General features: G+C 40.6%; 1 protein-coding gene across 2 annotated transcripts in view; it reads right to left on the reverse strand.

Moving 5' to 3' along the window:
- The window catches only part of CAGE1 (cancer antigen 1), a 63,155-nt gene that overhangs the window by 17,674 nt on the left and 22,979 nt on the right, over window positions 1–22,502 (reverse strand). The window contains exons 8-11 of one of the 2 annotated variants that reach the window (XM_008972533.3): window positions 21,507–21,587; window positions 21,171–21,278; window positions 11,717–11,821; window positions 10,733–10,803 (exon numbers count right to left, since the gene is read on the reverse strand). In XM_008972533.3, coding sequence (XP_008970781.1) covers window positions 10,733–10,803; window positions 11,717–11,821; window positions 21,171–21,278; window positions 21,507–21,587 — 365 coding nt within the window. The remainder of the gene's footprint in view (window positions 1–10,732; window positions 10,804–11,716; window positions 11,822–21,170; window positions 21,279–21,506; window positions 21,588–22,502) is intronic. The other variant, XM_055113161.2, reaches the window with a different exon arrangement.

Raw genomic sequence — 22,502 nt, forward strand, 5'->3', positions numbered from 1 at the left:
CCCGGGCCAGCGGCTGCAGAGGGTGTACTGGGTCCCCCAGCAGTGCCAGCCTACCGGCGCTGCGCTCGATTTCTCACCGTGCCTTAGCTGCCTTCCCGCGGGGCAGGATTCGGGACCTGCAGCCCGCCATGCCTGAGCTTCCCAACCCCTCCATGAGCTCCTGTGCGGCCCAGCCTCCCGGATGAGCGCCGCCCCCTGCTCTACAGCGCCCAGTCCTATCCACCACCCAAGGGCTGAGGAGTGCGGGCCTACGGCCCGAGACTGGAAGGCAGCTCCACCTGCAGACCCGGTGCTGGATCCACTGGGTGAAGCCAGCTGAGCTTCTGAGTCTGGTGGGAAGGTGGAGAATCTTTATGTCTAGCTCAGGGATTGTAAATACACCAATCAGCACTCTGTATCTAGCTCAAGGTTTGTAAACACACCAATCAGCACCCTGTGTCTAGCTCAGGGTTTGTGAATACACCAGTCGACACTCTGTATCTAGCTACTCTGGTGGGGCCTTAGAGAACTTTTATGTCTAGCTCAGGGATTGTAAACACACCAATTGGCACTCTGTATCTAGCTCAAGGTTTGTAAACACACCAATCAGCACCCTGTGTGTAGCTCAGGGTTTGTGAATGCACCAATCAACACTCTGTATCTAGCTAATCTGGTGGGGACGTGCAGAACCTTTGCGCCTAGCTCAGGGATTGTAAACGCACCAATCAGCGCCCTGTCAAAACAGGCCACTCGGCTCTACCAATCAGCAGGATGTGGGTGGGGCCAGATAAGAGAATAAAACCAGGCTGCCCAAGCCAGGAGCGGCAAACGGCTGGTGTTGAAAGCTTTGTTCTTTTACGTGGTAGTAAATCTTAACTCTTGTTGCTGTTTGCTTTTTAGGTCCATATTGCTTTTATGGAGCTATAACACTCCTTCTGAAGGTTTGTACTTTCACTCTTGAAATCAGTATAAGCTATTAGCCTACAAGGAAAAAGAAACAACTCCAGACACGCTACCTTAAGAGTTGCAGCACTGACTGCTAAAGGTTTGCAGTTTTATTTCTTGAGCCAGCGAGACCACTATAACCCAGCAGGATGAAAGAAACTCTGAACACATCGCAACATCAGAAGGAACAAACGCCAGATGTGCCATCTTAAGAGCTGTAACCCTCACTGCAGGAGTCTGTGGCTTCATTCTTGAAGTGAGACCAAGTAGCCCACCAAATCCAGACACAAAATGGCATACTCACATTTATATTTCAGCAAGATCACTCTGGCTGCATATACAGAGTGGGCTATCACCAAGTAGTTTTCTTTTAGCCTTATTAGAAAAAGTGTCACTAATAGTTTTCATAGTAACCAGCTGTTTCTAACGTCTAAGGCCTGTGAACGGAAAAATTACAGGCCCGGCGCAGTGGCTCATGCTTGTAATCCCAGCACTTTGGGAGGCCGAGGCGGGCGGATCATGAGGTCAGGAAATTGAGACCATCCTGGCTAACAAACCCCGTCTCTACTAAAAATACAAAAAACAATTAGCCAGGCGTCGTGGCAGGCCCTTGTAGTCCCAGCTACTTGGGAGGCTGAGGCAGGAGAATGGTGTGAACCCGGGAGGAGAAGCTTGCAGTGAGCCGATACTGTACCACTGCACTCCAGCCTGGGTGACAGAACGAGAGTCCATCTCAAAAAAAGAAAAATTACAGTATAGCCTATGAATGCATTTGAAGAACAATACCTCAAACTCTATTAAATTTTAGCAGAATCAATAGACTAGCACCAATTTAAAAGAATATTGTTCTGATGATGTGTGTATTTGATATTTTTTTTAAAATTTTAGGTGAACCTATAAAGTGAGCAAGTTTATCAAGAAATAAAGGAATAAAAGAATGACTACTCCGTAGGCAAAACAGCCTGATAATTTTTGAAGCAGTGTATACCTTTTAATGAGAGTAAAGCTAATTCACTATAATTAAAAATACTGTTCTTCATGGATATAACAGACTAGATTTGATTTTTTTAAAAGTAAATCAGGGCGGGTGCAGTGACTCATGCCTGTAATCCCAGCACTTTGGGATGCCAAGGTGGTAGGACTGATTGAGTCCAGGAGTTCAAGACCAGCCTGGGCAACACAGCGAGACCCTGTTTCTAAAATAAATAAAAGTCACGCATGGTGGTGCATACCTGTAGTCCCAGCTACTTGGGAGGCTGAGGTGGGAGGATCATTTGAGCTCAGGAGATGGAGATTGCAGTGAGCCAAGACTGCGCCACTGCACTCCGGCCTGGGCGACAGAGCCAGACCCTGTCTCAAAAAAACAAAAAAGTTAGCCGGGCACCGTGGTTCACACCTGTAATCCCAGCACTTTGGGAGGCTGAGGTGAATGGATCACTTGAGGCCAAGAGTTAGAGACCAGCCTGGCCAACACGGCAAAACCCTGTCTCTACTGAAAAAAGAAAAAAAAATAGCCAGGTGTGGTAGCGCACACCTGTGGTCCCAGCTGCTCAGGAGGCTGAGGCAGAAGAATTGCTTGAGCCTGGGAGGCAGACACTGTGCTACTGACTCCAGCCGAGATTGTGCCACTGCACTCCAGCCTGGGCAACAGAGCAAGACTCTATCTCAAAAAAAAGAAGAAAGAAAGAAGATTCTAATAAGCAGCCACAGTTGACAATGCTTATGATAAAGCCTAAATTCAGATTCTGACCTATGGTCTCTTCTTCAACACAAATTGGATCAACCACTCAACTGAAATATACATTAGGAAAAATTTTTTTTTCACCCAAGCCCTGCAGAATATTTACGTTTTTTAATTTAAAAATAACTGGGGCAATCATCATGGTGGACGGGAGGCAGGACTAGATTGCAGTTCTGACTAGGATGGACAGAGCAGTGTGTGGAGGCTCGCGTCATGAATTTTAGCTCCAGAATGACTGCAAGAACAAATCAGGAATCCTGAGAGGACCCACAGACCCTCTGAAGGAAGCGGACTGCTCCTGCAGGAGCTGGGAGACACCCCAAATACTGTGAGGGCCCAAACTGCAGAAGTGGGAAAGGGAGACCCTCTGCTCCCAAACACACACCCCAACTGAAGAAAATGAAGGTCTAGTTTGCGAGAAGTTTCCGACCTTACCTGGAGCTGAGTCAATTTAGAGAGCCAAGCGAAATACAGGGGTAGAGGAAGCAGCGGGAAAGGCCCTGGGAGCTCGCTGGGTCCCCAAGCAGGCCCTTCCTGCCTGGCCCCACAGGGATCCAAAGCGGGGGTGGGGGGGGTTGGGGGGGGTGGTGGGGGAACTTTGTAACAATTTGAATTGAGCAAGAAGCCTCCTGGCCAGAACATGGGGGAGGGTGGGAAATCTATCTGGTTTGCAGACTCCACAGGAGGGAAAATAACCAAAGCCCTGTTCTTTCACAGCTGGGAGCCAGGTAGCCTGGGGCAAGTTCTCAAGCCCTGCTCACCCACTGCCTGGAAACAGACTGTAAAAGGGGGCATGGTGAGAGTGAGACAGGCCCTTTGGATTGTGTGGGAGTTGGGTGAGGCCTGTGACTGCAGGCTTTCCCCCACTTCCCGAACAACCTGCATGACTCAGCAGAGGCAGCCATAATCCTCCTAGGTACACAACTCCAGTGACCTAGGAATCTCAACCCCATCCCCCACAGCAGCTGCAGCAAGACCTGCCCAAGGACAGTCTGAGCTCAGACACACCAAGCCCTGCCCCTACCTGATGGGCCTTCCCTATCCACCCTTGGTAGCTGAAGACAAAGGGCATATATGCTTGGGAGTTCTAGGGCCCTGCTCACCACCGGTTCCTTTTCTCTCCATACTACACAGCTGATGCTCTCTGGAAAGTGCCACCTCCCCGCAGGAGGCCAACCAGTACAAAAATAAAACATTAAACCACCCAAGTTAAGAACCCTCACAGAGTCCATTTCACCCCCCTGCCACGTCCACGGGAACAGGTGCTGATATCCACAGCTGATATCCATAGACAGTTCACATCACAGGACTCTGTGCAGACAACTCCCAGTACCAGCCTGGTGCCAGGTAGACTTGCTGGGTGGCTAGACCCCAAAGAAAGGTAACAATCACTGCAGCTCGGCCCATAGGAAGCCACATCCCCAGGAAAAGAGGAAGAGCACCCCATCAAGGGAACACCCCATGGGACAAAAGAATCTAAACAACAGCCTTGGACCTTCCCTCTGACAAAGCCTACCCAAATGAAAAGGAACCAGAAAACCAACTCTGGTAATATGACAAAACAAGGCTCTTTAACATCCCCCAAAATCACACTAGCTCACCAGCTATGGATCCAAACCAAGAGGAAATCCCTGATTTACCTGAAGAAGAATTCAGGAGGTTAGTTATTAAGCTAATCAGGGAGGCACCAGAGAAAGGTGAAGTCCAATTCAAGGAAATCCAAAAAATGATAAAAGAAGTGAAGGGAGAAATATTCAAGGAAATAGCATAAAGAAAAAAATAAAAACTTCAGGAAACATTGGACACACTTATAGAAATGCAAAATGCTCTGGAAAGTCTCAGCAATAGAATTGAACAAGTAGAAGAAAGAAATTCAGAGCTAGAAGACAAGGTCTTTGAATTAACCCAATCCAACAAAGACAAAGAAAAAAGAAAAAGAAAATATGAACAAAGCCTCCAAGAAGTCTGGGATATGTTAAACGACCAAACCTGAGAATAATCGGTGTTCCTGAGGAAGAAGAGAAATCTAAAAGTATGGAAAACATATTTGGGGAATAATCGAGGAAAACTTCCCTGGCCTTGCAAGAGACCTCAACATCCAAATACAAGAAGCACAAAAAACACCTGGGAAATTCATCGCAAAAAGATCATCGCCTAGGTACATTGTCATCAGGTTATCTAAAGTTAAGATGAGAGAAAGAATCTTAAGAGCTGTGAGACAGAAGCACCAGGTAACCTATAAAGGAAACCTATCAGATTAATAGCAGATTTCTCAGCAGAAACCCTATAAGCTAGAAGGGATTGGGGCCCTATCTTCAGCCTCCTCAACCAAAACAATTATCAGCTAGGAATTTTGTATGTAGCCAAACTAAGCATTATATACGAAGGAAAGATACAGTCTTTTTCAGACAAACAAATGCTGAGAGAATTCCCCACTACCAAGCCACCACTACAAGAACTGCTAAAAGGAGCTCTAAATCTTGAAACAAATCCTGGAAACACATCAAAACAGAACTTCTCTAAAGCATAAATCACACAGGACCTATAAAACAAAAATACAATTTAAAAAACAAAAACAAAAAAACCAAGGTACACAGGCAACAAATAGCATGATGAAAGCAATGGTACCTCACATCTTAATACTAACATTGAATATAAATGGCCTAAATGCCCCACTTAAAAGATACAGAACTGCAGAATGGATAAGAACTCACTGGCCAGGTGCAGTGGCTCACGCCTGTAATCCCAGCACTTTTGGAGGCCAAGGCGGGTGGACCACCTAAGGTCAGGAGTTTGAGACCAGCCTGGCCAACATGGTGAAACCCCAACTTTACTAAAAATACAAAATTAGCCAGGTGTGGTGGTGCACACCTGTAATCCCAGCTACTCAGGAGGCTGAGGCAGGAGAATCGCTTGAGCCCAGGGGCCAAGGTTGCAGTGGGCCAAGATCTCACTGTTGCACTCCAGCCTGGGTGACAAGAGTGAAACACTTGTCTCAAAAAAAAAAAAAAAGAAAGAAAGAAAGAAAAAAAGAACTCACCAACGAACTATCTGCTGCCTTCAGGAGACTTACCTAACACATAAGGACTCACATAAACTTAAAGGGGTGGAAAAAGGCATTTCAGGGGTGGAAAAAGGCATTTCATGCAAATGGACACCAAAAGCGAGCAGGGGTAGCTATTCTTATATCAGACAAAACAAACTTTAAAGCAACAGCAGTTAAAAGAGACAAAGAGGGACATTATATGGTAAAAAGCCTCGTCCAACAGGAAAATATCACAATCCTAAACATATATGCACCTAACACTGGAGTTCCCAAATTTATAAAACAATTACTAATAGACCTAAGAAATGAGATAGATGGTAACACAATAATACTGGGGGGCTGGCTTCAATACTCCACTGACAGCACTAGACAGGTCATCAGGACAGAAAGTCAACAAAGAAACAATGGAGTTAAACTATACCTTGGAACAAATGGACTTAACAGATATATACAGAACATTTCATCCAAGAACTGCAGAATACACATTCTATTCAACAACACATGGAATTTTCTCCAAAATAGACCATATCATAGGCCATAAAACGAGCCTCAATAAATTTAAGAAAACTGAAATTATATCAAGCACTCTCTCAGACCACAGTGGAATAAAACTGGAAATCAACTCCAAAAGGAACCTTCAAAACCAAGCAAATACATGGAAATTAAATAACCTGCTCCTGAATGAGCATTGGGTCAAAAATGAAATCAAGAAGGAAATTTAAAAATCCTTTGAACTCAACTACAATAATGACAGAACCTATCAAAACCTCTGGAATATAGCAAAGGCGGCAATAAGAGGAAAGTTTATAGCCCTAAACAACTACATCAAAAAGACGGAACGAGCACCAACTGACAGTCTAAGGTTACACCTCAAGGAAGTAGAGAAACAAGAACAAACCAAACTCAAACCCAGCAGAAGAAAGGAAATAACCAATATCAGAGCAGAACTAAATTAAATTGAAACAAAAAATACAATACAAAGATAAATGAAACAAAAACCTGGTTCTTTGAAAAGATAAATAAAATTGATAGATCATTTATTTATTAGATAAATTGATAGATCATTGATAAATATAATTGAAGACTAACCAAGAAAAGGAGAGAAAATCTAAATAACCTCATTAAGAAATGAAATAGATATTACAACTGACACCACTGAAATACAGAAGATCAGTCAATGCTGCTATGAACATCTTTACACACATAAACTAGAAAACCTACAAGAGATGGATAAATTCCTGGAAAAATACAACCTTCCTAGCTTAAATCAGGAAGAATTAGATACCCTGAACAGACCAATAACAAGTAGCAAGACTGAAATGGTAATTAAACAATTACCAACAAAAAAAGTCCAGGACCAGATGGATTCACAGCAGAATTCTACCAGACATTCAAAGAAGAATTGGTAGCAATCCTTTTGACACTATTCCACAAGGTAGAGAAAGAGAAAACCCTCCATAATTCATTCTATGAAGCCAGCATCACCCTAATACCAAAACCAGGAAAGAACACAAATCAAAAAAGAAAACTACCCTAAAACTTAAAGTATAATAAAAATAAAATAAAATAAGATCACAGCATTTTGGAATAGAAAAAAAAAAAAAAACTACAGACTGATATCCCTGATGAACACAGACGCTAAACTCCTTAACAAAATACTAGCTAACTGAGTCCAACAACATATCAAAAAGATAATCCACTATGATCAACTGGGTTTCACACCAGGGATTCAGGGGTGGTTTAACATATGCAAGTCAATAAATGTGATACACTACATAAAAAGGATTTAAAACAAAAATCATATGATCTTCTCAATAGATTCAGAAAAAGCATTTGACAAAATCTAGCATCCCTTTATGATTACAATTCTCAGCAAAACTGGCATACAAGAGACATACCTCAATGTAATAAAAGCCATCTATGACAAACCCACAGCCAACATAATACTGAATGGGGAAAAGTTGAAAGCATTCCCTCTGAGAACTGGAACAAGACAAGGATGCCCACTCTCACCACTCCTCTTCAACATAGTACTGGAAGTCCTAGCCAGAGCAGTCAGACAAGAGAAATAAATAAGGGGCATCCAAATTGGCAAAGAGGAAGTCAAACTGTCACTGTTGGCTGAAGACATGATCATTTATCTTGAAAACCCTAATGACTCCTCCCAAAAGCTCCTAGAACTGATAAACAAATTCAGCAATGTTTCCTGATACAAGATAAATGTACACAAATCAGTAGCTCTTCTATACACCAACAGCGACCAAGTGGAGAATCAAATCAAGAACTCAAGCCTTTTTACAATAGCTGCAAAAAAAAAAAAAAAAAAAACCTAACCAAAGAGTACAAAGACCTCTACAGGGAAAACTACAAAACACTGCTGAAAGAAACCATAGATGACACAAACAAATAGAAACACATCCCATGCTCATGGATGGGTAGAATCAATATTGTGAAAATGACCATACTGCCAAAAGCAATCTACAAATGCAATACAATCCCCATCAAAACACTACCATCATTCTTCACAGAATTAGAAAAAACAATTCTAAAATTCATATGGAACCAAAAGAGAGCCTGCATAGCCAAAGCAAGACTAAGCAAAAAGAATAAATCTGTAGGCATCACACTACCTGATTTCAAACTATACTATAAGGCTATAGTCACCAAAACAGCATGGTTCTGGTAGAAAAATAGGCACATAGACCAATGGAACAGAATAGAGAACCCAGAAATAAATGCAAATACTAATAGCCAACTGATCTTTGACAAAGCAAACAAAAACATAAAGTGGGGAAAGGACACCCTTTTCAACAAATCGTGCTGGGATAACTGGTTAGCTGCATCTAGGAGAATAAAACTGGATCTTCATCTCTCGCCTTTTACCAAAGTCAACTCAAGATGGATTAAGGACTTAAATCTAAGTGCTGAAACTATAAAAATTCTAGAAGATAACATTGGAAAAAACTCTTCTAGATATTGGCTTAGGCAAGGATTTCATGACCAAGAACCCAAAAGTAAATGCAATAAAAACATAGATAAATAGTTGAGACTTAAACTAAAGAGCTTTTGCATGGCAAAAGGAATAGTCAGCAGAGTCAACAGACAACCCACAGAGTGGGAGAAAATCTTTGCACTCTATACATCTGACAAAGGACAAATATCCAGGATCTACAAGGAACTCAAACAAATCAGTAAGAAAAAAAATAATCCCATCAAAAAGTGGGCTAAGGACATGAATAGACAATTCTCAAAAGAAGATATACAAGTGGCCAACAAACATATGACAAAATGCTCAACATCACTAATGATCAGAGAAATGCAAATCGAAACTACAATGCGATACCACCTTACTCCTGCAAGAATGGCCATAATAAAAAAATCAAAAAACAGTAGATGTTGGCATGGATGCAGTGATCAGGGAACACTTCTACACTGCTGGTGGGAATGTAAACTAGAATGTAAACAGCCACTATGGAAAACAGTGTGGAGATTCCTTAAAGAGCTAAAAGTAGAACTATCATTTGATCCAGCAACCCCAATACTGGGTATCTACCCAGAGGAACATAAGTCATTATATGAAAAAGATACTTGAACACACATGTTTGTAGCATCACAACTCAAATTTGCAAAATCATGGAAGCAACCCAAATGCCCATCAATCAAAGAGTGGATAAAGAAACTGTTATTATATATATGTACACACACACACACACACACACACACAGGATGGAATACTACTCAGCCATAAAAAGGAATGAATTAATGGCATTTGCAGTGACCTGGATGAGATTGGAGACTATTATTCTAAGTGAAGGAACTCAGGAATGGAAAACCAAACATCGTATGTTCTCACTGATATGTGGGAGCTAAGCTATGAGGACACAAAGGCGTAAGAATGATATAATGGACTCTGGGGACTTGTGGGGAAGTGTGGAAGGGGGACGAGGGATAAAAGACTATAAATATGGTGCAGTGTATACTGACTGGGTGATGGGTGCACCAAAATCTCACAAATCACCACTAAGGAACTTATCTAACCAAATATCACCTGTACCCCAATAACCTACGGAAAAAAACAAAAAATAAAATAAAATAAAAATAAAAATAACTGAGGCAAAGCAATATCAGCAAAATGATAGTTTGATATTATTTTTAAATATTAGTTTTTTAATTTTGATATTTCATTGGCCTATGATCATTGAACATTGGCTGAATTTCCTTGGTTATAAGCTGAAGAGGAATCAAATTTTACATTTCCTGAGTATACAACATCCTCTCCCCTCTTCAAATTTAAAACTTGCCTGCATTAGTTTGAAAAAATGGAAAAACTGTTTGACATTTGTTCTGCTTAGAAACAATTGTGAAAACCAAATGCAAACTTTCTAAGATACAAATGCATGCACTTTTAATTATTTTGGGTGAGGCAGGCTTATAGAAAGCTCATATTTTGGGGGCGCTGTCTCTATAAAATTAGACCTTTTGTTAAGCTCCAGTGATAGCCAGGACAGCATAAATGAAATTGGGGGAAGGATGGAAGAAGCAGCATATTAGAAACAAGTATAATGAATAAATAAGAACTATGCAGAGTTTAGGAGCACAAATTTTGCAGTGTTTCATGCTGAATCCCATTCTCATGAGTTTATTTCCTTCTTGATATATGTATGAATATGTTTAATTTGGTGTGCATTCAATATCTTTTTGTGAGTAATTTCTAAGCACTACAAGATTTTACTTAAATACTACGATAATGTCCTCTAAAATTGCTGAATGTTTCTTAGTAATTCCTTCATCACCCCTTTAAATCAAAGGGAGCTCTGAGAAAGGAAGATGAAAATCTGGTTGCTTAACTGTTGAAGTAGTCCAGACATTAAGCAGTCTACCTATATTAATAAAGAATGAACTTAATTAATAAAACTGCACATTTTTCTTCTTTCTAGGAGTCTGAAAAAAAGAATTTAGAATCCAGAGAATAAGGTATTAGTAAATATTCACAAAATTAAGGATTCGTTTTTTCAACTTACTGTGCAATCTGGGAGTGGGATATTGCAAGCCTTTGGTCAGCACATTCAATGATTTCTTCATATGACGTAACCTTGAAAAAAATAAGCTAAACCAATTATTTTTCATTCTAGAATTTTTATTTTTTTCTTTTTTATGACTACAAGTTGAAGTTTAATTATCTGACTATTGATGAAAGTTTCATAATAGGCAAAACATCTTCCTTACATTTTGAAATCAGGAACATGAAAGAAAAGAATTATAACATGCCCATTAATCATGCAGAAAACGTGAAGTACCAAAAAATGGACAACAGTAATGAGTCAACTATAATCTAGTTGTCTTCCAAATAAGTACCGTATGCATCAACTAAGGATTATAGTTCATTTGATTAAAGTTAATACAGTTTTAATAAGGTAAACTGGAACACTAAGTTGGCAAGATTTAGAATTATCCTGAAAGTGAAGTAGCAATACTAAGATTTTAAATTGCCAACAGCAGAATGGATAGACACACACAACAATCTTTGATAGCTTTCAGCTAAAAGGATAATGGGGGTGATTTATAATGTCATTATGAAGTAAAAGGGATCAATATAAATGTGCTACATCATCCCACAGACCCTTTTTAGCTCTAAAATTCTATTAATATTTGGCATAGTTTTTAAAAGGCGCAAATATTTCTGTAAGGCAGTTTGTACCAGGCCGGGAACAGTGTCTCAGGTCTGCAATCCCAGGATTTTGGGAGGCCGAGGCAGAAGGATTGCTTGAGACCAGGAAGTTGAGACCAGCCTATGCAACATAGTGAGACCATGTCTCTACAAAAGTTTTTAAAAATTAGCCAGGAATGGTGGCACATGCCTATAATCCCAGCTACTCATGAGACTGAGGCAAGGAGGCTTGCTTGAGCCCAGGGGGTTGAGGCTGTAGTTAGCACTGCACTGTACTTCGGCCTGGGTGACAGAGTGAGATCTTGTCTCAAAATACAAAAGAAAAAAAAATGTCTACCTTCTTTATTAAGTTGCCTAAATGTCTTTGATACTTGTCATTTTCTTCAATGAGTCTGTTGCAGTGGTTTTCTTTTGACTCTAGGAGATGTCCCAGTTTTGTGATCTATGGAGAAATATCAGTAAACATACTAATCTGGAACCTGCCAGGAAAGCTATATATGGATGCCAAGAACAAATGAGAAAACTGAGCAATACTTTATTCCAATATTCTTCTAAACCGAGTTGTACCGTAGGTGAAGCATGAGAGGCTATGAACCAGATAATGGTTAGACTGCACTTAGAACAGATAAACAAAAATTATAATGGGGTTTTACCTTTCCTCTTTATACTATAAAACAGCATTGCAAATAACTGAACACCTATTGGTACATACAAATATTTATCAGCCCCAAATCTTCCTTATCGTCTTTCCATATATAGCCAATGAGTAGACATATTTGACTGTATATGAAGTAAAGCACTGATTTTTCAGGTTTGAGAAATACTCTCCCTTGCATAATTTTCAGGTTTGAGAAATACTCTCCCTTGCATAAATGACTGCAAGTTTTTAAAAAGGTTCAGCTTAATGTATTTCATTTTCTGACCTATGGTCCAATTTTTATTTGCAAGAAAGCCATTAAAAATGAAAAATTATGTGACATCTAAAATTAATTATCAGGAAATGGTATTCACAAGTTCCCCTAGCAGTTACCTTAATTTTCAAAGCAATTATAGAAGAAAAACTATAAACATGAAATAACAATGACTTTTAATCATCTAATGTTTTATTATTTATTTATTTATTTGAGATGGAGTCTCTATCGCCAAGGTTGGAGTACAGTGGCACGATCTCAGCTCCCTGCAACCTCTACCTCCCAGGTTCAAGCAATTCTCCTGCCTCAGCCTCCTGAGTAGATGGGATTACAGGTGTGCGCCACCACGCCCAGCTAATTTTTGTATTTTTAGTAGAGATAGGGTTTCACCATGTTGGCCAGGCTGGTCTTGAACTCCTGAGCTCAGGTGATCCGCCCCCCTCGGCCTCCCAAAGTGCTGAGATTACAGGTGTGAGCCACCGCGCCCAGCCTAATGTTTCAAATATACTTACATGTCTGTAGTGAAGAACCCTAGAGGAATCAATAACAGAGCAAATTTGCAGCAGAAATAGCAACTTTCTTTCTCTTACATGAATAAATTAATGAGGACAATATCAAATCAGTGGTCCCACTTCTCTAACAACATATATTATTTAAGGTACTTAATCTAGTTGTTATTACCTCAATTTAACAGTTGGAACAAAAGTGAAGAGAATTTAAAAGACTTTTGAAGTAGAAAGTGCTAGAATCCCTATTTCTCAGCTATTAATGTTAGGCTCTTTTCATCCCATCTCCTCACTACATCCTGGAGGGGGGTTCCACTCTGCTTCATGACACTTGACTGAAGCAATGTGGAATTCCTTCTCAATTTCTCTTTTTCATTATAGATTTCATGGCACACTTTGAATTCTTTAATAGCTTTCAAGATCAAAATAACAACCCTTTTAAGTCTGCAGATTGATTTTTTTTAAATTTGCTACCCTCAGATTAAATAAAGAATAGCAAAAGCTTCCTTACAGAATAATATTTATTTTAAAGATAAAGGAATTGCTCTGCAGAAGCCGGGTTTTTAGATTATCATGAAAAGAAATACAACAGTTTGAGTTTCTGCTAACGTACAAATTTTAACTGCTTTAAGGGTATAAGTGACACACGATTAATAACACATATTTAAAGTGTATGGTTTGATAAATTTTTGTTGTTGTTGTTTGTTTTTATATTTGTTTTTGTTTTTGAGATGGAGTATCGCTTTGTCACCCAGGCTGGAGTGCAGTGGTGCAATCTCTGCTCACTGCAACCTCTGCCTCCAGGGTTCAAGTGATTCTCCTGCCTCAGCCTCCCTAGTAGCAGGGACTACAGGTGCATGCCACCACACCTGGCTAGTTTTCGTAGTTTTAGTAGAGACGGGGTTTCACCATGTTGGCCAGACTGCGGTTAGGTAAGTTTTGATATATAGATATAGATATAGATATAGATATAGATATGCCTCCAAAACCATCACCATCATCAAGATAATGAGTCTGCCCATCAACCTCCACAACCAAAGTTTCTTCTTGCCGCTCAGCAATCCCTCCCTCCTGCCCATCTGCCTTCCTTGACCTCCACACTCTCTGCCAGTCCCAGGCAAACACTGATCCACTTTCTGTCATCATAGATTACTTTGTATATTCTAGAATGTTATCGAATCAAACAGTATTTACTCTTTTTTTGTCTAGTTCTTTTCACTTGGTATAATTATTTTGAGGTTCTTCTATGTTGCATGTGTTTCAGTAGTTCATCCCTTTTTTATGACTGAGGAGTATTTTCATTGAATGAATATATGCAATGTATTTACCCATTCACCTGTAGACAGACATTTGGGTTGCTTTCTGATTTGGGCTATTTATTATAAATAAAGCTACAAAGACATCATACATATTTGTATGAACATATGCTTTCATTTCTCTTGGGTAAATATCTAGGCGTAGGCCAGGCACAGTGTCTCATGCCTGTAATCCCAGTGCTTTGGGAGACGGAGGTGGGAGGATTGCTTGAGCTCAGGAGTTTGAGGCTGGCTTAGGCAACATAGCAAGACTCCAGCTCTACAAAAAAAAATTTTTTTTAATTAGCTAGGGCTGGTGATGTGCACCTGTAGTCCCAGATATTCTGGAGGCTGAGGTGGGAGGCCACAGTGAGCCAAGATTGCACCACTACACTTCAGCCTGGGTGACACAGCAAGTGATACCCTGTAAACAATAACCAAAAAAAACTAGGAGTAGAATAATGGTAGGTGTGTGTTTAACTTTTAAAGCCATCGCCAAAATGTTTTCCAAAATGGTTGTACAATTTTACATCCCAACCAGCAGCGAATGAGAGTTGCATTTGCTCCACATTCTCTCCAAGCCTTAGTATAGTCAGTCTTTTTAATTTTAGACATTCTAAAACGGGTGAGTGGTATTCTCTGTGGTTTTAATTTGCATCTTTTTTTTTTTTTTTTTGAAACGGAGTTTTGCTCTTGTTGCCCAGGCTGGAGTGCAATGGCACAATCTTGGCTCACTGCAACCTCCACCTCCCAGGTTCAAGCGATTCTCCTGCCTTGGCCTCCCAAGTAGCTGGGATTACAGGCATGTGACACCATGCCCGGCTAATTTTGTATTTTTTAGTAGAGATGGGATTTCACCATGTTGGTCAGGCTGGTCTCAAACTCCTGACCTCAGGTGATCCACCCACCTCGGCCTCCCAAAGTGCTGGGATTACAGGTGTGAGCCACCTTGCCTGGCCTAATTTGTATCTTAATGATGTTAAGTATCTTTCCCACCTCTTCAGCACCTCCTTTCCTGAGTGGCCTGCCCATGTGTACTGCAGCACAGAGCGCAGACACAGACCCATAGAAGTTGTGATGGGCCTCACTGACTGCCTTGAAGATGTAGGCTCTAAGGGCAGGGGTGAGTTAGGCAGAGGCTGAACACACATGTTGGGTCATGTTCACAGCAACAGACATTTGACAAAGCAGAGGAGGAAGTCCTTTTGGAGAGCTGCTCCCCGGGCAGTGTGGACTACAGCCAGTGAGAGGCAGAGAAGCCAAGATGAGGTTCACTCAGTCCAGGTGGCACTGCTCAGTCATGAGCCCTCCAAAGATATCCTGGGTTTGGTCCTCTCTGTATCCCAAATTTGTGGACACAGTTCCAAGTTAATAATATATTAACTTGCTTCAATATATTATGAGGCACTGAAATCCAAATCACTAAAAAACTGAGGTCACACATCTTGTATTCACTTTTTGTCGCTGCTGCAACAAATTACCACAAACTTAGTGGCTTCACACAACACAAAGTGATTATCTTATAGTTCTGTAGGTGGGAAGTCTGGCACAGGTCTCACTGGGCTAAAGTCAAAGTGTCAACAGGGCTGCGCTCCTTTCTGGAGGCCTTAGGGGAGACTTTCCAGCTTCTAAAGGCTGCCCACATCTTTGGCTTAGGTCCCCTCTCTTCATCTTCAGAGCCAGCAAGTGTTGTAGCTTTGAATATTCTTTAGTAGTCAAATCTCCCTCTGACATGTCTGGGAAAGGTCCTCTGCTTTTAAGAACTCATGATTATTGGACCCACCCTGACAATCCAGGATAATGTACCCCTGAATCTCAAGGCCCTTGATTTAATCACATCTGCAAAGTCCATTCTGCCGTGTTCTGGGGACTAGGGTGTGGGAATCTTTGGGGGTGCCATTATCCTGCTACCACACACCTGTTATGAGGGTTACTGAGGCCCTCTATGATTTGAGGTGCAGGTGGCCTGGCCATAAGGTGAAGCCAGGGTATTTAGCTCTATCTAGGTCGTAATTCAAGGTTTCCTAAGAGGCTTTTACTTGCATTAACACACTTTCCTCATATAGGGTTGTCTTACACTCTGGTAGTGTCAACTTAGAGGGAAAGTATGTCAAGGTAGACATAACAACATTCACCATGAACAGTGGATAAATCAGGCATCATTATTAATAGCCTTGCAGATTGAGATATGGGAAGAAGATTGGCTGATTGAGTTTCCAATTCTCTACACAAAGGTTTTGAGGTTGTGTACATACAATACAATATAAACCTGGCTGGGAGAGATGGCTCACAGCTGTAATCCCAATACTTTGGGAGGCCAAGGCGGGCGAATCACCTGAGGTCAGGAGTTCAAGACTAGCCTGTCTAACATGGTGAAACCCAGTCTCTACTAAAAAATACCAAAAAATTAGCCAGGTGGGGTAGTGCATGCCTGTATTCTCAGCTACTTGGGAGGCTGAGGCAGGAGAATCACTTGAACCCGGGAGGTGGAGGTTGCAGTGAGCCGAGATCACGCCAGTGCACTCTAGCCTGGGTGACAGAGCACGACTCTGTCTCAAAAAACAAACAAACAAATACAATATCAATCAGAAACTAAACATTAAGCCAGAACATATAGAGCAGGTGAGGAACAACATGCAGATATGAAGATAGCTAAGACCTACACTCCAGTGTCGTATTTGCTAATAAACTTCTTCGTAGCTAAAACGAAATGGAAATCTGGTCAGTTACATAAATAATGACAAATCTGGTTGTCATTATTTATGTGATGAAAATATACCTGCTTCTAAAAGAGAAACTTGTCCTAGTGGGCCCGAGATCTCTAAGGAAGTTCTCATCCAAGTGAAACAACCATGTCTCTGTAGCAAATGAGAAGGATGTTTCCTAGGATTGTTGAGTGTCTAACACCAAAGCACAACTCAGTAAAAGCAATTCTGCAAGGGCCAAGAAAGTATGTTCCAAGCAGCAGCTTTCACATCATGAACACAATTCAGGTTATGACTCTTTATTAAGTGGTAAAATGAATTTATAACCAACATAAAAAATGAAATGGAATAGAACAGAACAGAATTTTAAAACCCGATGTTTTAGCTGTGTGTGTGTGTGCATATAAGTATTCCATCAAGATGTAAAATGTATTTTTTCTAAACTGAGGATTACTACTAGAGGAACAAAAGAACTGCAAAGATAATCCTTCAGAGATACAAGAGCTCTTAAGCTCTTGCTAAGAGCTGGTCAGGAAACAGATTGATGTGATATCCTTTAGCAAGGATCTGTAGTGCAAATATTGTTTCCCACCCTTGCTTTAGAATGGAAATTAGGAAAATCAGAACCAGGAAGGTGAGGGATAGAGTCAGAGTATCAGAAGGACTACTGTAAAATGCCAGGATGCTTGAGAGAACAAGAAAACAGCTGGTAAGGTTGACATCTATGTAAACTAAGAACGTAAGATTCCATCTGGCTGGACAGCCCTCCCACCTGTGTGACCCAAGTTTTAGTGATGACCCTAGTCTCTTTCCTAGGAGGCTGGTCAGTGGCAGAGAGGCCAGCAAACTATAAAGTATACTCAAGGTAACACCGTGCCAAATCCAGATACAGGTGGGTCCCTTTCATCATTCAGGTGGACCACAAGATACTGGGCTTTGATTGTTTTCTTTTGGCTCACTTGGAAAATTTTTCCTAAAGCAGTAATTTTCTACTTTGCCTGTTCCTTTCTTATTCTTGTGACTTCTTTACAATTTAACAAGCTGTTAATTTTAAAGGCTACCAAAATAATAAATTAGGTAAATGTTTTACGTAATATATGACTGCCATATTGAAGTGGTATGTTTTAGGACAGATTTTGATTTTTAAATTTTAACTACTCCATAATACTGGTTAGAGATATCTTATTTGTATTAAAAGTTATCTATTTTACTGAAGATGGGATCTAGGAGGAACTTACTATGAGCCTCTTTGAACTCTGAACATCAATACCATTAAGTGGACTTTTGCCTTGTTCCCAGTGATCAAATCCCTGACTGTATCAGTGTCTTCCTGGACCAGGAGACATTTTGCACTTGACAGTTAAACACCCAGGATGCTTGAGCCAGCAGGAAGGCAAAGCTGAAGTCAAGGACCCTGTCTCAGGATGGAGGAGGCCAGGCTGTGAATGGAGCAGATGGCAGGGTCAGAACTGTGAAGAGGAGCCAACGGCAAGGGGTCAGAAGGACATGAGAGAAGCACGCGACGATGTGCTAAGGGAAGCATGAGCATCACCCTGCACTCCAGCGGCCACACCTTGCTGGCCCAGAGTTCCTTAGAGAATGAGGTGTGAATCTTCTGGAGTACATTCTGCACTACCAAAAAATAAAAACAAAATCCTTTTTATCTTGAAAATTTTCATGCAAGTCTAAAGAATAACATAATGAACCTCCATGTTTCCATCCCACAACTTCAACAATTATTAACATTTTCCATTACTGTTTTATCTTTCTCCAACCCTGCCCCTACACCTACTATGCCACCTTTTTGTTCTCCTGGAGTACTTTAAAGCAAACCTTGCCATCATATTAATTCACTCATAAATACTTTTCAAAATGTAATACTAACAGGCTGGGCATGGTGGCTCACACCTGTAATCCCAGTACTTCCCAGAGACTTTGAGAGGCAGGTGGATCACCTGAGCTCAAGAGTTCGTGACTAGCCTGGCCAACACGGAAAAACCCTGTCTCTACTAAAAATACAAAAAATTAGCTGGGTGTGGTGGTGGGTGCTTGTAATCCCAGCTACTTAGGAGGCTGAGGCAGGAGAATCGCTTGAACCCTGGGGGCGGAGGTTGCAGTGAGCCAAGATCGTGCCACTGCACTTCAGCCTGGTGACAGAGCAAGGATCCGTCTCTAAAAACAAACAAACAAATGTAATACTAACAGATAAGGGCTTTAAAAACAAAATGATACCACTATCACATCTATTAAAATCAACAATAAAATTTCTTAATATTATCTAATATGCTGAATTCAATTTTCTATTATCTCACAAATGTCTTTTTATAGTGGTTGGTTGAGTTTCATACACTGCCTCTGGCTGATTTGTCCTCTAAGTCTCTAGCCTCTCTTAGTCTATAACAGTTATTCCCTCTCCTTCCCTTCTCTCATGCCAATTATTTATTTATTAGAGTTCTCCACATTCAGGATTTGTCATTATGGTGTGATCAAGTACATTTCTTTACCCACTGTAGTTCCTGTCTGCTGGTAGTTAGGTCTAGAAGCTAGCTTTTGGATTCAGCAGTTTTGGTGAGAAGCCTTGTGGAGGGTGTTGTGTGCTTCCTCTGCACCATGTCAAGGGGCAGGGGTCTGCCTGTCTCACCGTTAGTGGGGTTGAGATTTATCGGTGTGTTCAAGTATTGGTCAATATGACTCATTCATTAAAAACTCCTTATTAATCTTGAACCTAAAGGTTTTCGCAGCCATTATGATAACTGCTTACATTCCTTAATTTATTCAGGAGTGCAAAATATAATTTTCTAAACTTATCTTTTCTTCAGCTCTTAATAGCTTACATTCTTCAATAAAGGACTCTCCCTCATCAATTATTTGGATACTCTGAGATAGGGTTTGTACATCAAAGCCTATAGTGCATTTTAAAGGTGTGTCTGACACTGCCATTTGTGACCTTGTTCCCATTCCAGCTCCCACTGCTGGGAACACTACTGTTTACTCTCATCATCTTTGTATCACCAGGGCCTGAAGCATAGGTACTGCTAATGGACAACAGAATGTATTGAGTGCTGTCCTCTTAGCTCCCTATGCCCAAATTTTACTGGTCTTTAAGACCCAACTGCCATCTCCTTCATAACCTGCATTTAGAAATAATCTCTTCCAGTCCTCGGACAAGTATCCACTCGGTTAGATGCCAGCCATTGTACCTCTTCTCTAAAAACTTTCCCTTTCCTTCTGATAAACAGTTATTTATGTATCTTATCTTCTTTTCTAGATTCCTTAGTACCAGGGTTTATGTTTTGTTTCGCTTTCTAGCTCCTTAGTGATTAGCTTATTTAATCTTTTCTGGGAAGTCAATAATAATTACTGGTTTTTTGTTTGTTTGTTTGTTTGTTTGTTTTTGAGACAGAGTCTTACTCTGTCACTCAGGCTGGAGTGTAGTAGCGTGATCTCAGCTCACTGCAACCTCCGCCCTCTGAGTTCAAGCGATTCTCCTGCCTCAGCCTCCCGAGTAGCTGGGATTACAGGTGCCTGCCACCGCGCCCGGCTAATTTTTTGTATTTTTAGTAGAGATGGGGTTTCACCATCTTGGCCAGGGTGGTCTTGAACTCCTGATCTCATGATCCACCCGCCTCAGCCTCCCAAAGTGCTTGGATTAGAGGCATGAGCCACCGCGCCTGGTCAATAATTACTTCTTATGAAAAAAAAATTACAAAAGAGGAAAGCTTTGAACCTTCACGTTATTAGACACTTTTCTATTAAAGGTGAATTGTATGTAATGAATTTAGTATAGAATGCTGCTTTTTAATCATTTAAAAAATATGATGGTAGACTTAGCTAATTAACTCCTATAAAAATTCATTATGTTAATTAGTCATTTTCATTTTAGTGAGATCCAACTGAATTCCTAAATTGCTCTATAAGTATCTAGATTCTAAGATCACATTTTCATTTTCTTCTAACATATTTTTCCTATTTTATCTGCCTTTATCTTTACAATACCATCTAAAGTACATTATGAGTGTTATTGCCTGAAGCATACCTTAACCATGGCTGTTGCACACAGCTATTACTGCAGCATATGCAACAGTATTAGTGTACTTCATCTACTGTGAAAAAACAGCACTTTTTAAATTTCTGCATTTGGAAGGAAACAAATCTGATTAATCTTAACAGAAACGAGGTAGGACAATATTTAAAATTTCAAAACCCCAAAATGCAAACTTCGATTCTATATTATTGTGGGTAAATAATAATGCCATGATGCCAGTGTGTGACCCTTTTTATAAGCCAGTTTTTTGAAGGATGATAACTTCTTAAACTTGCTAGTAAAATAATGTGTATAAAAATAATAGCAAGGTAAAAAAAGGTCTTTCTTACCAAGAAATCAAGCTCCTCATTTAGACTGTGGTACTTATCCAGTTTGGCTCCCAGAAGGGTAGGTACATCTCTGATACTCTTGGCTTCATCTGAATCACAGTCTATGACCTGAGATTAAATATATTTGTTCTCACTTTCAATCATTTCATACTCCTTGGAATACCTGACAATAAATACTTTATTAGTTTAAAAATCAAAGAGATTATCAGTGGCTGGAATAATAAAAGTGCAGAACTTAGAACTAGAAGTACTTCAACAAATTTACCAAAAGAACATAAATACCTGAAATTGTATATTTTTATGTTAAAGATAGTACATAGTAAATATTAAGCTCACCTTAATAGCATGATCTTGAAATGCTTTTTCCTTAGCAATTAACTCTCTAAAGATTGTGATTCTATCTTTATGTTTCAGTAGCTAAGAAAAGGAAAACATTCTGTATTTTAGAGAGAAAATACAACTACGCTCTAATATTTATAATAAAATAATCAAACCGGGCCGGGCGTAGTGGCTCATGCCTATAATCCCAGCACTTTGGGATGCTGAGGCAGGTGGATCACCTCAGGTCAGGAGTTCAAGACCAGCCTGATTAATATGGTGAAACCCTGTCTCTCCTAAAAATACCAAAATTATCCGGGCATGGTGGCTGGCACCTGTAATCCCAGCCACTCAGGAGACTCAGGCAGGAGAATTGCTTGAACCTGGGAGGCGGAGGTTGCAGTGAGCTGAGATGGCGCCATTGCACTCCAGCCTGGGCGACAGAGCAAGACTCTGTCTCAAAAAAAAAAAAAAAAATCAAACCATGCAGTCTAACAGTCTTCAAAAAACATACAAAAAATATGTTTTTATAGCTCTTGTGAGGAAAAGAATTCACACAGCAGGTCTAAGACTGCTAGGCTTAGAGAGGCCTGCTGGCAAGGCTGCCCCATGACTGGCATTTGGAAAGTTGGACTGCAGGAAGTTTTCCACCATTCTCTGATGTAAATGGCTTATGGTGCTTAACCTACTGCCCAAAGCATGGGCATCTACTTGCCTTCCAGGGGTCTGGAAAGAAAGCTGAGCATCTACTTTCCTTCCAGGGGTCTGGAATTTTGGTACGCACTAGGTAGAGGGTACTTATGTGAACAGCTCCTGATAAAAACCTGGGGCACTGGGTCTCTAAGAAGCCTCGCTGGTAGATGACACTTCCACACCTGTGGTTGCAACTCATTGCTGGGGGAATGAAATGCATCCCATGTGACTCCATGAGGACTCTTGGAAGCCTGAGTTTTGCTTTCTCTAGATAATGCCCCTGTGCCTTTCCCTCGGCTGACTTTGCATTGTATCCTTTGC

Source organism: Pan paniscus, chromosome 5 (assembly GCF_029289425.2).
Source record: "Pan paniscus chromosome 5, NHGRI_mPanPan1-v2.0_pri, whole genome shotgun sequence".
NCBI classification, from domain to species: domain Eukaryota; kingdom Metazoa; phylum Chordata; class Mammalia; order Primates; family Hominidae; genus Pan; species Pan paniscus.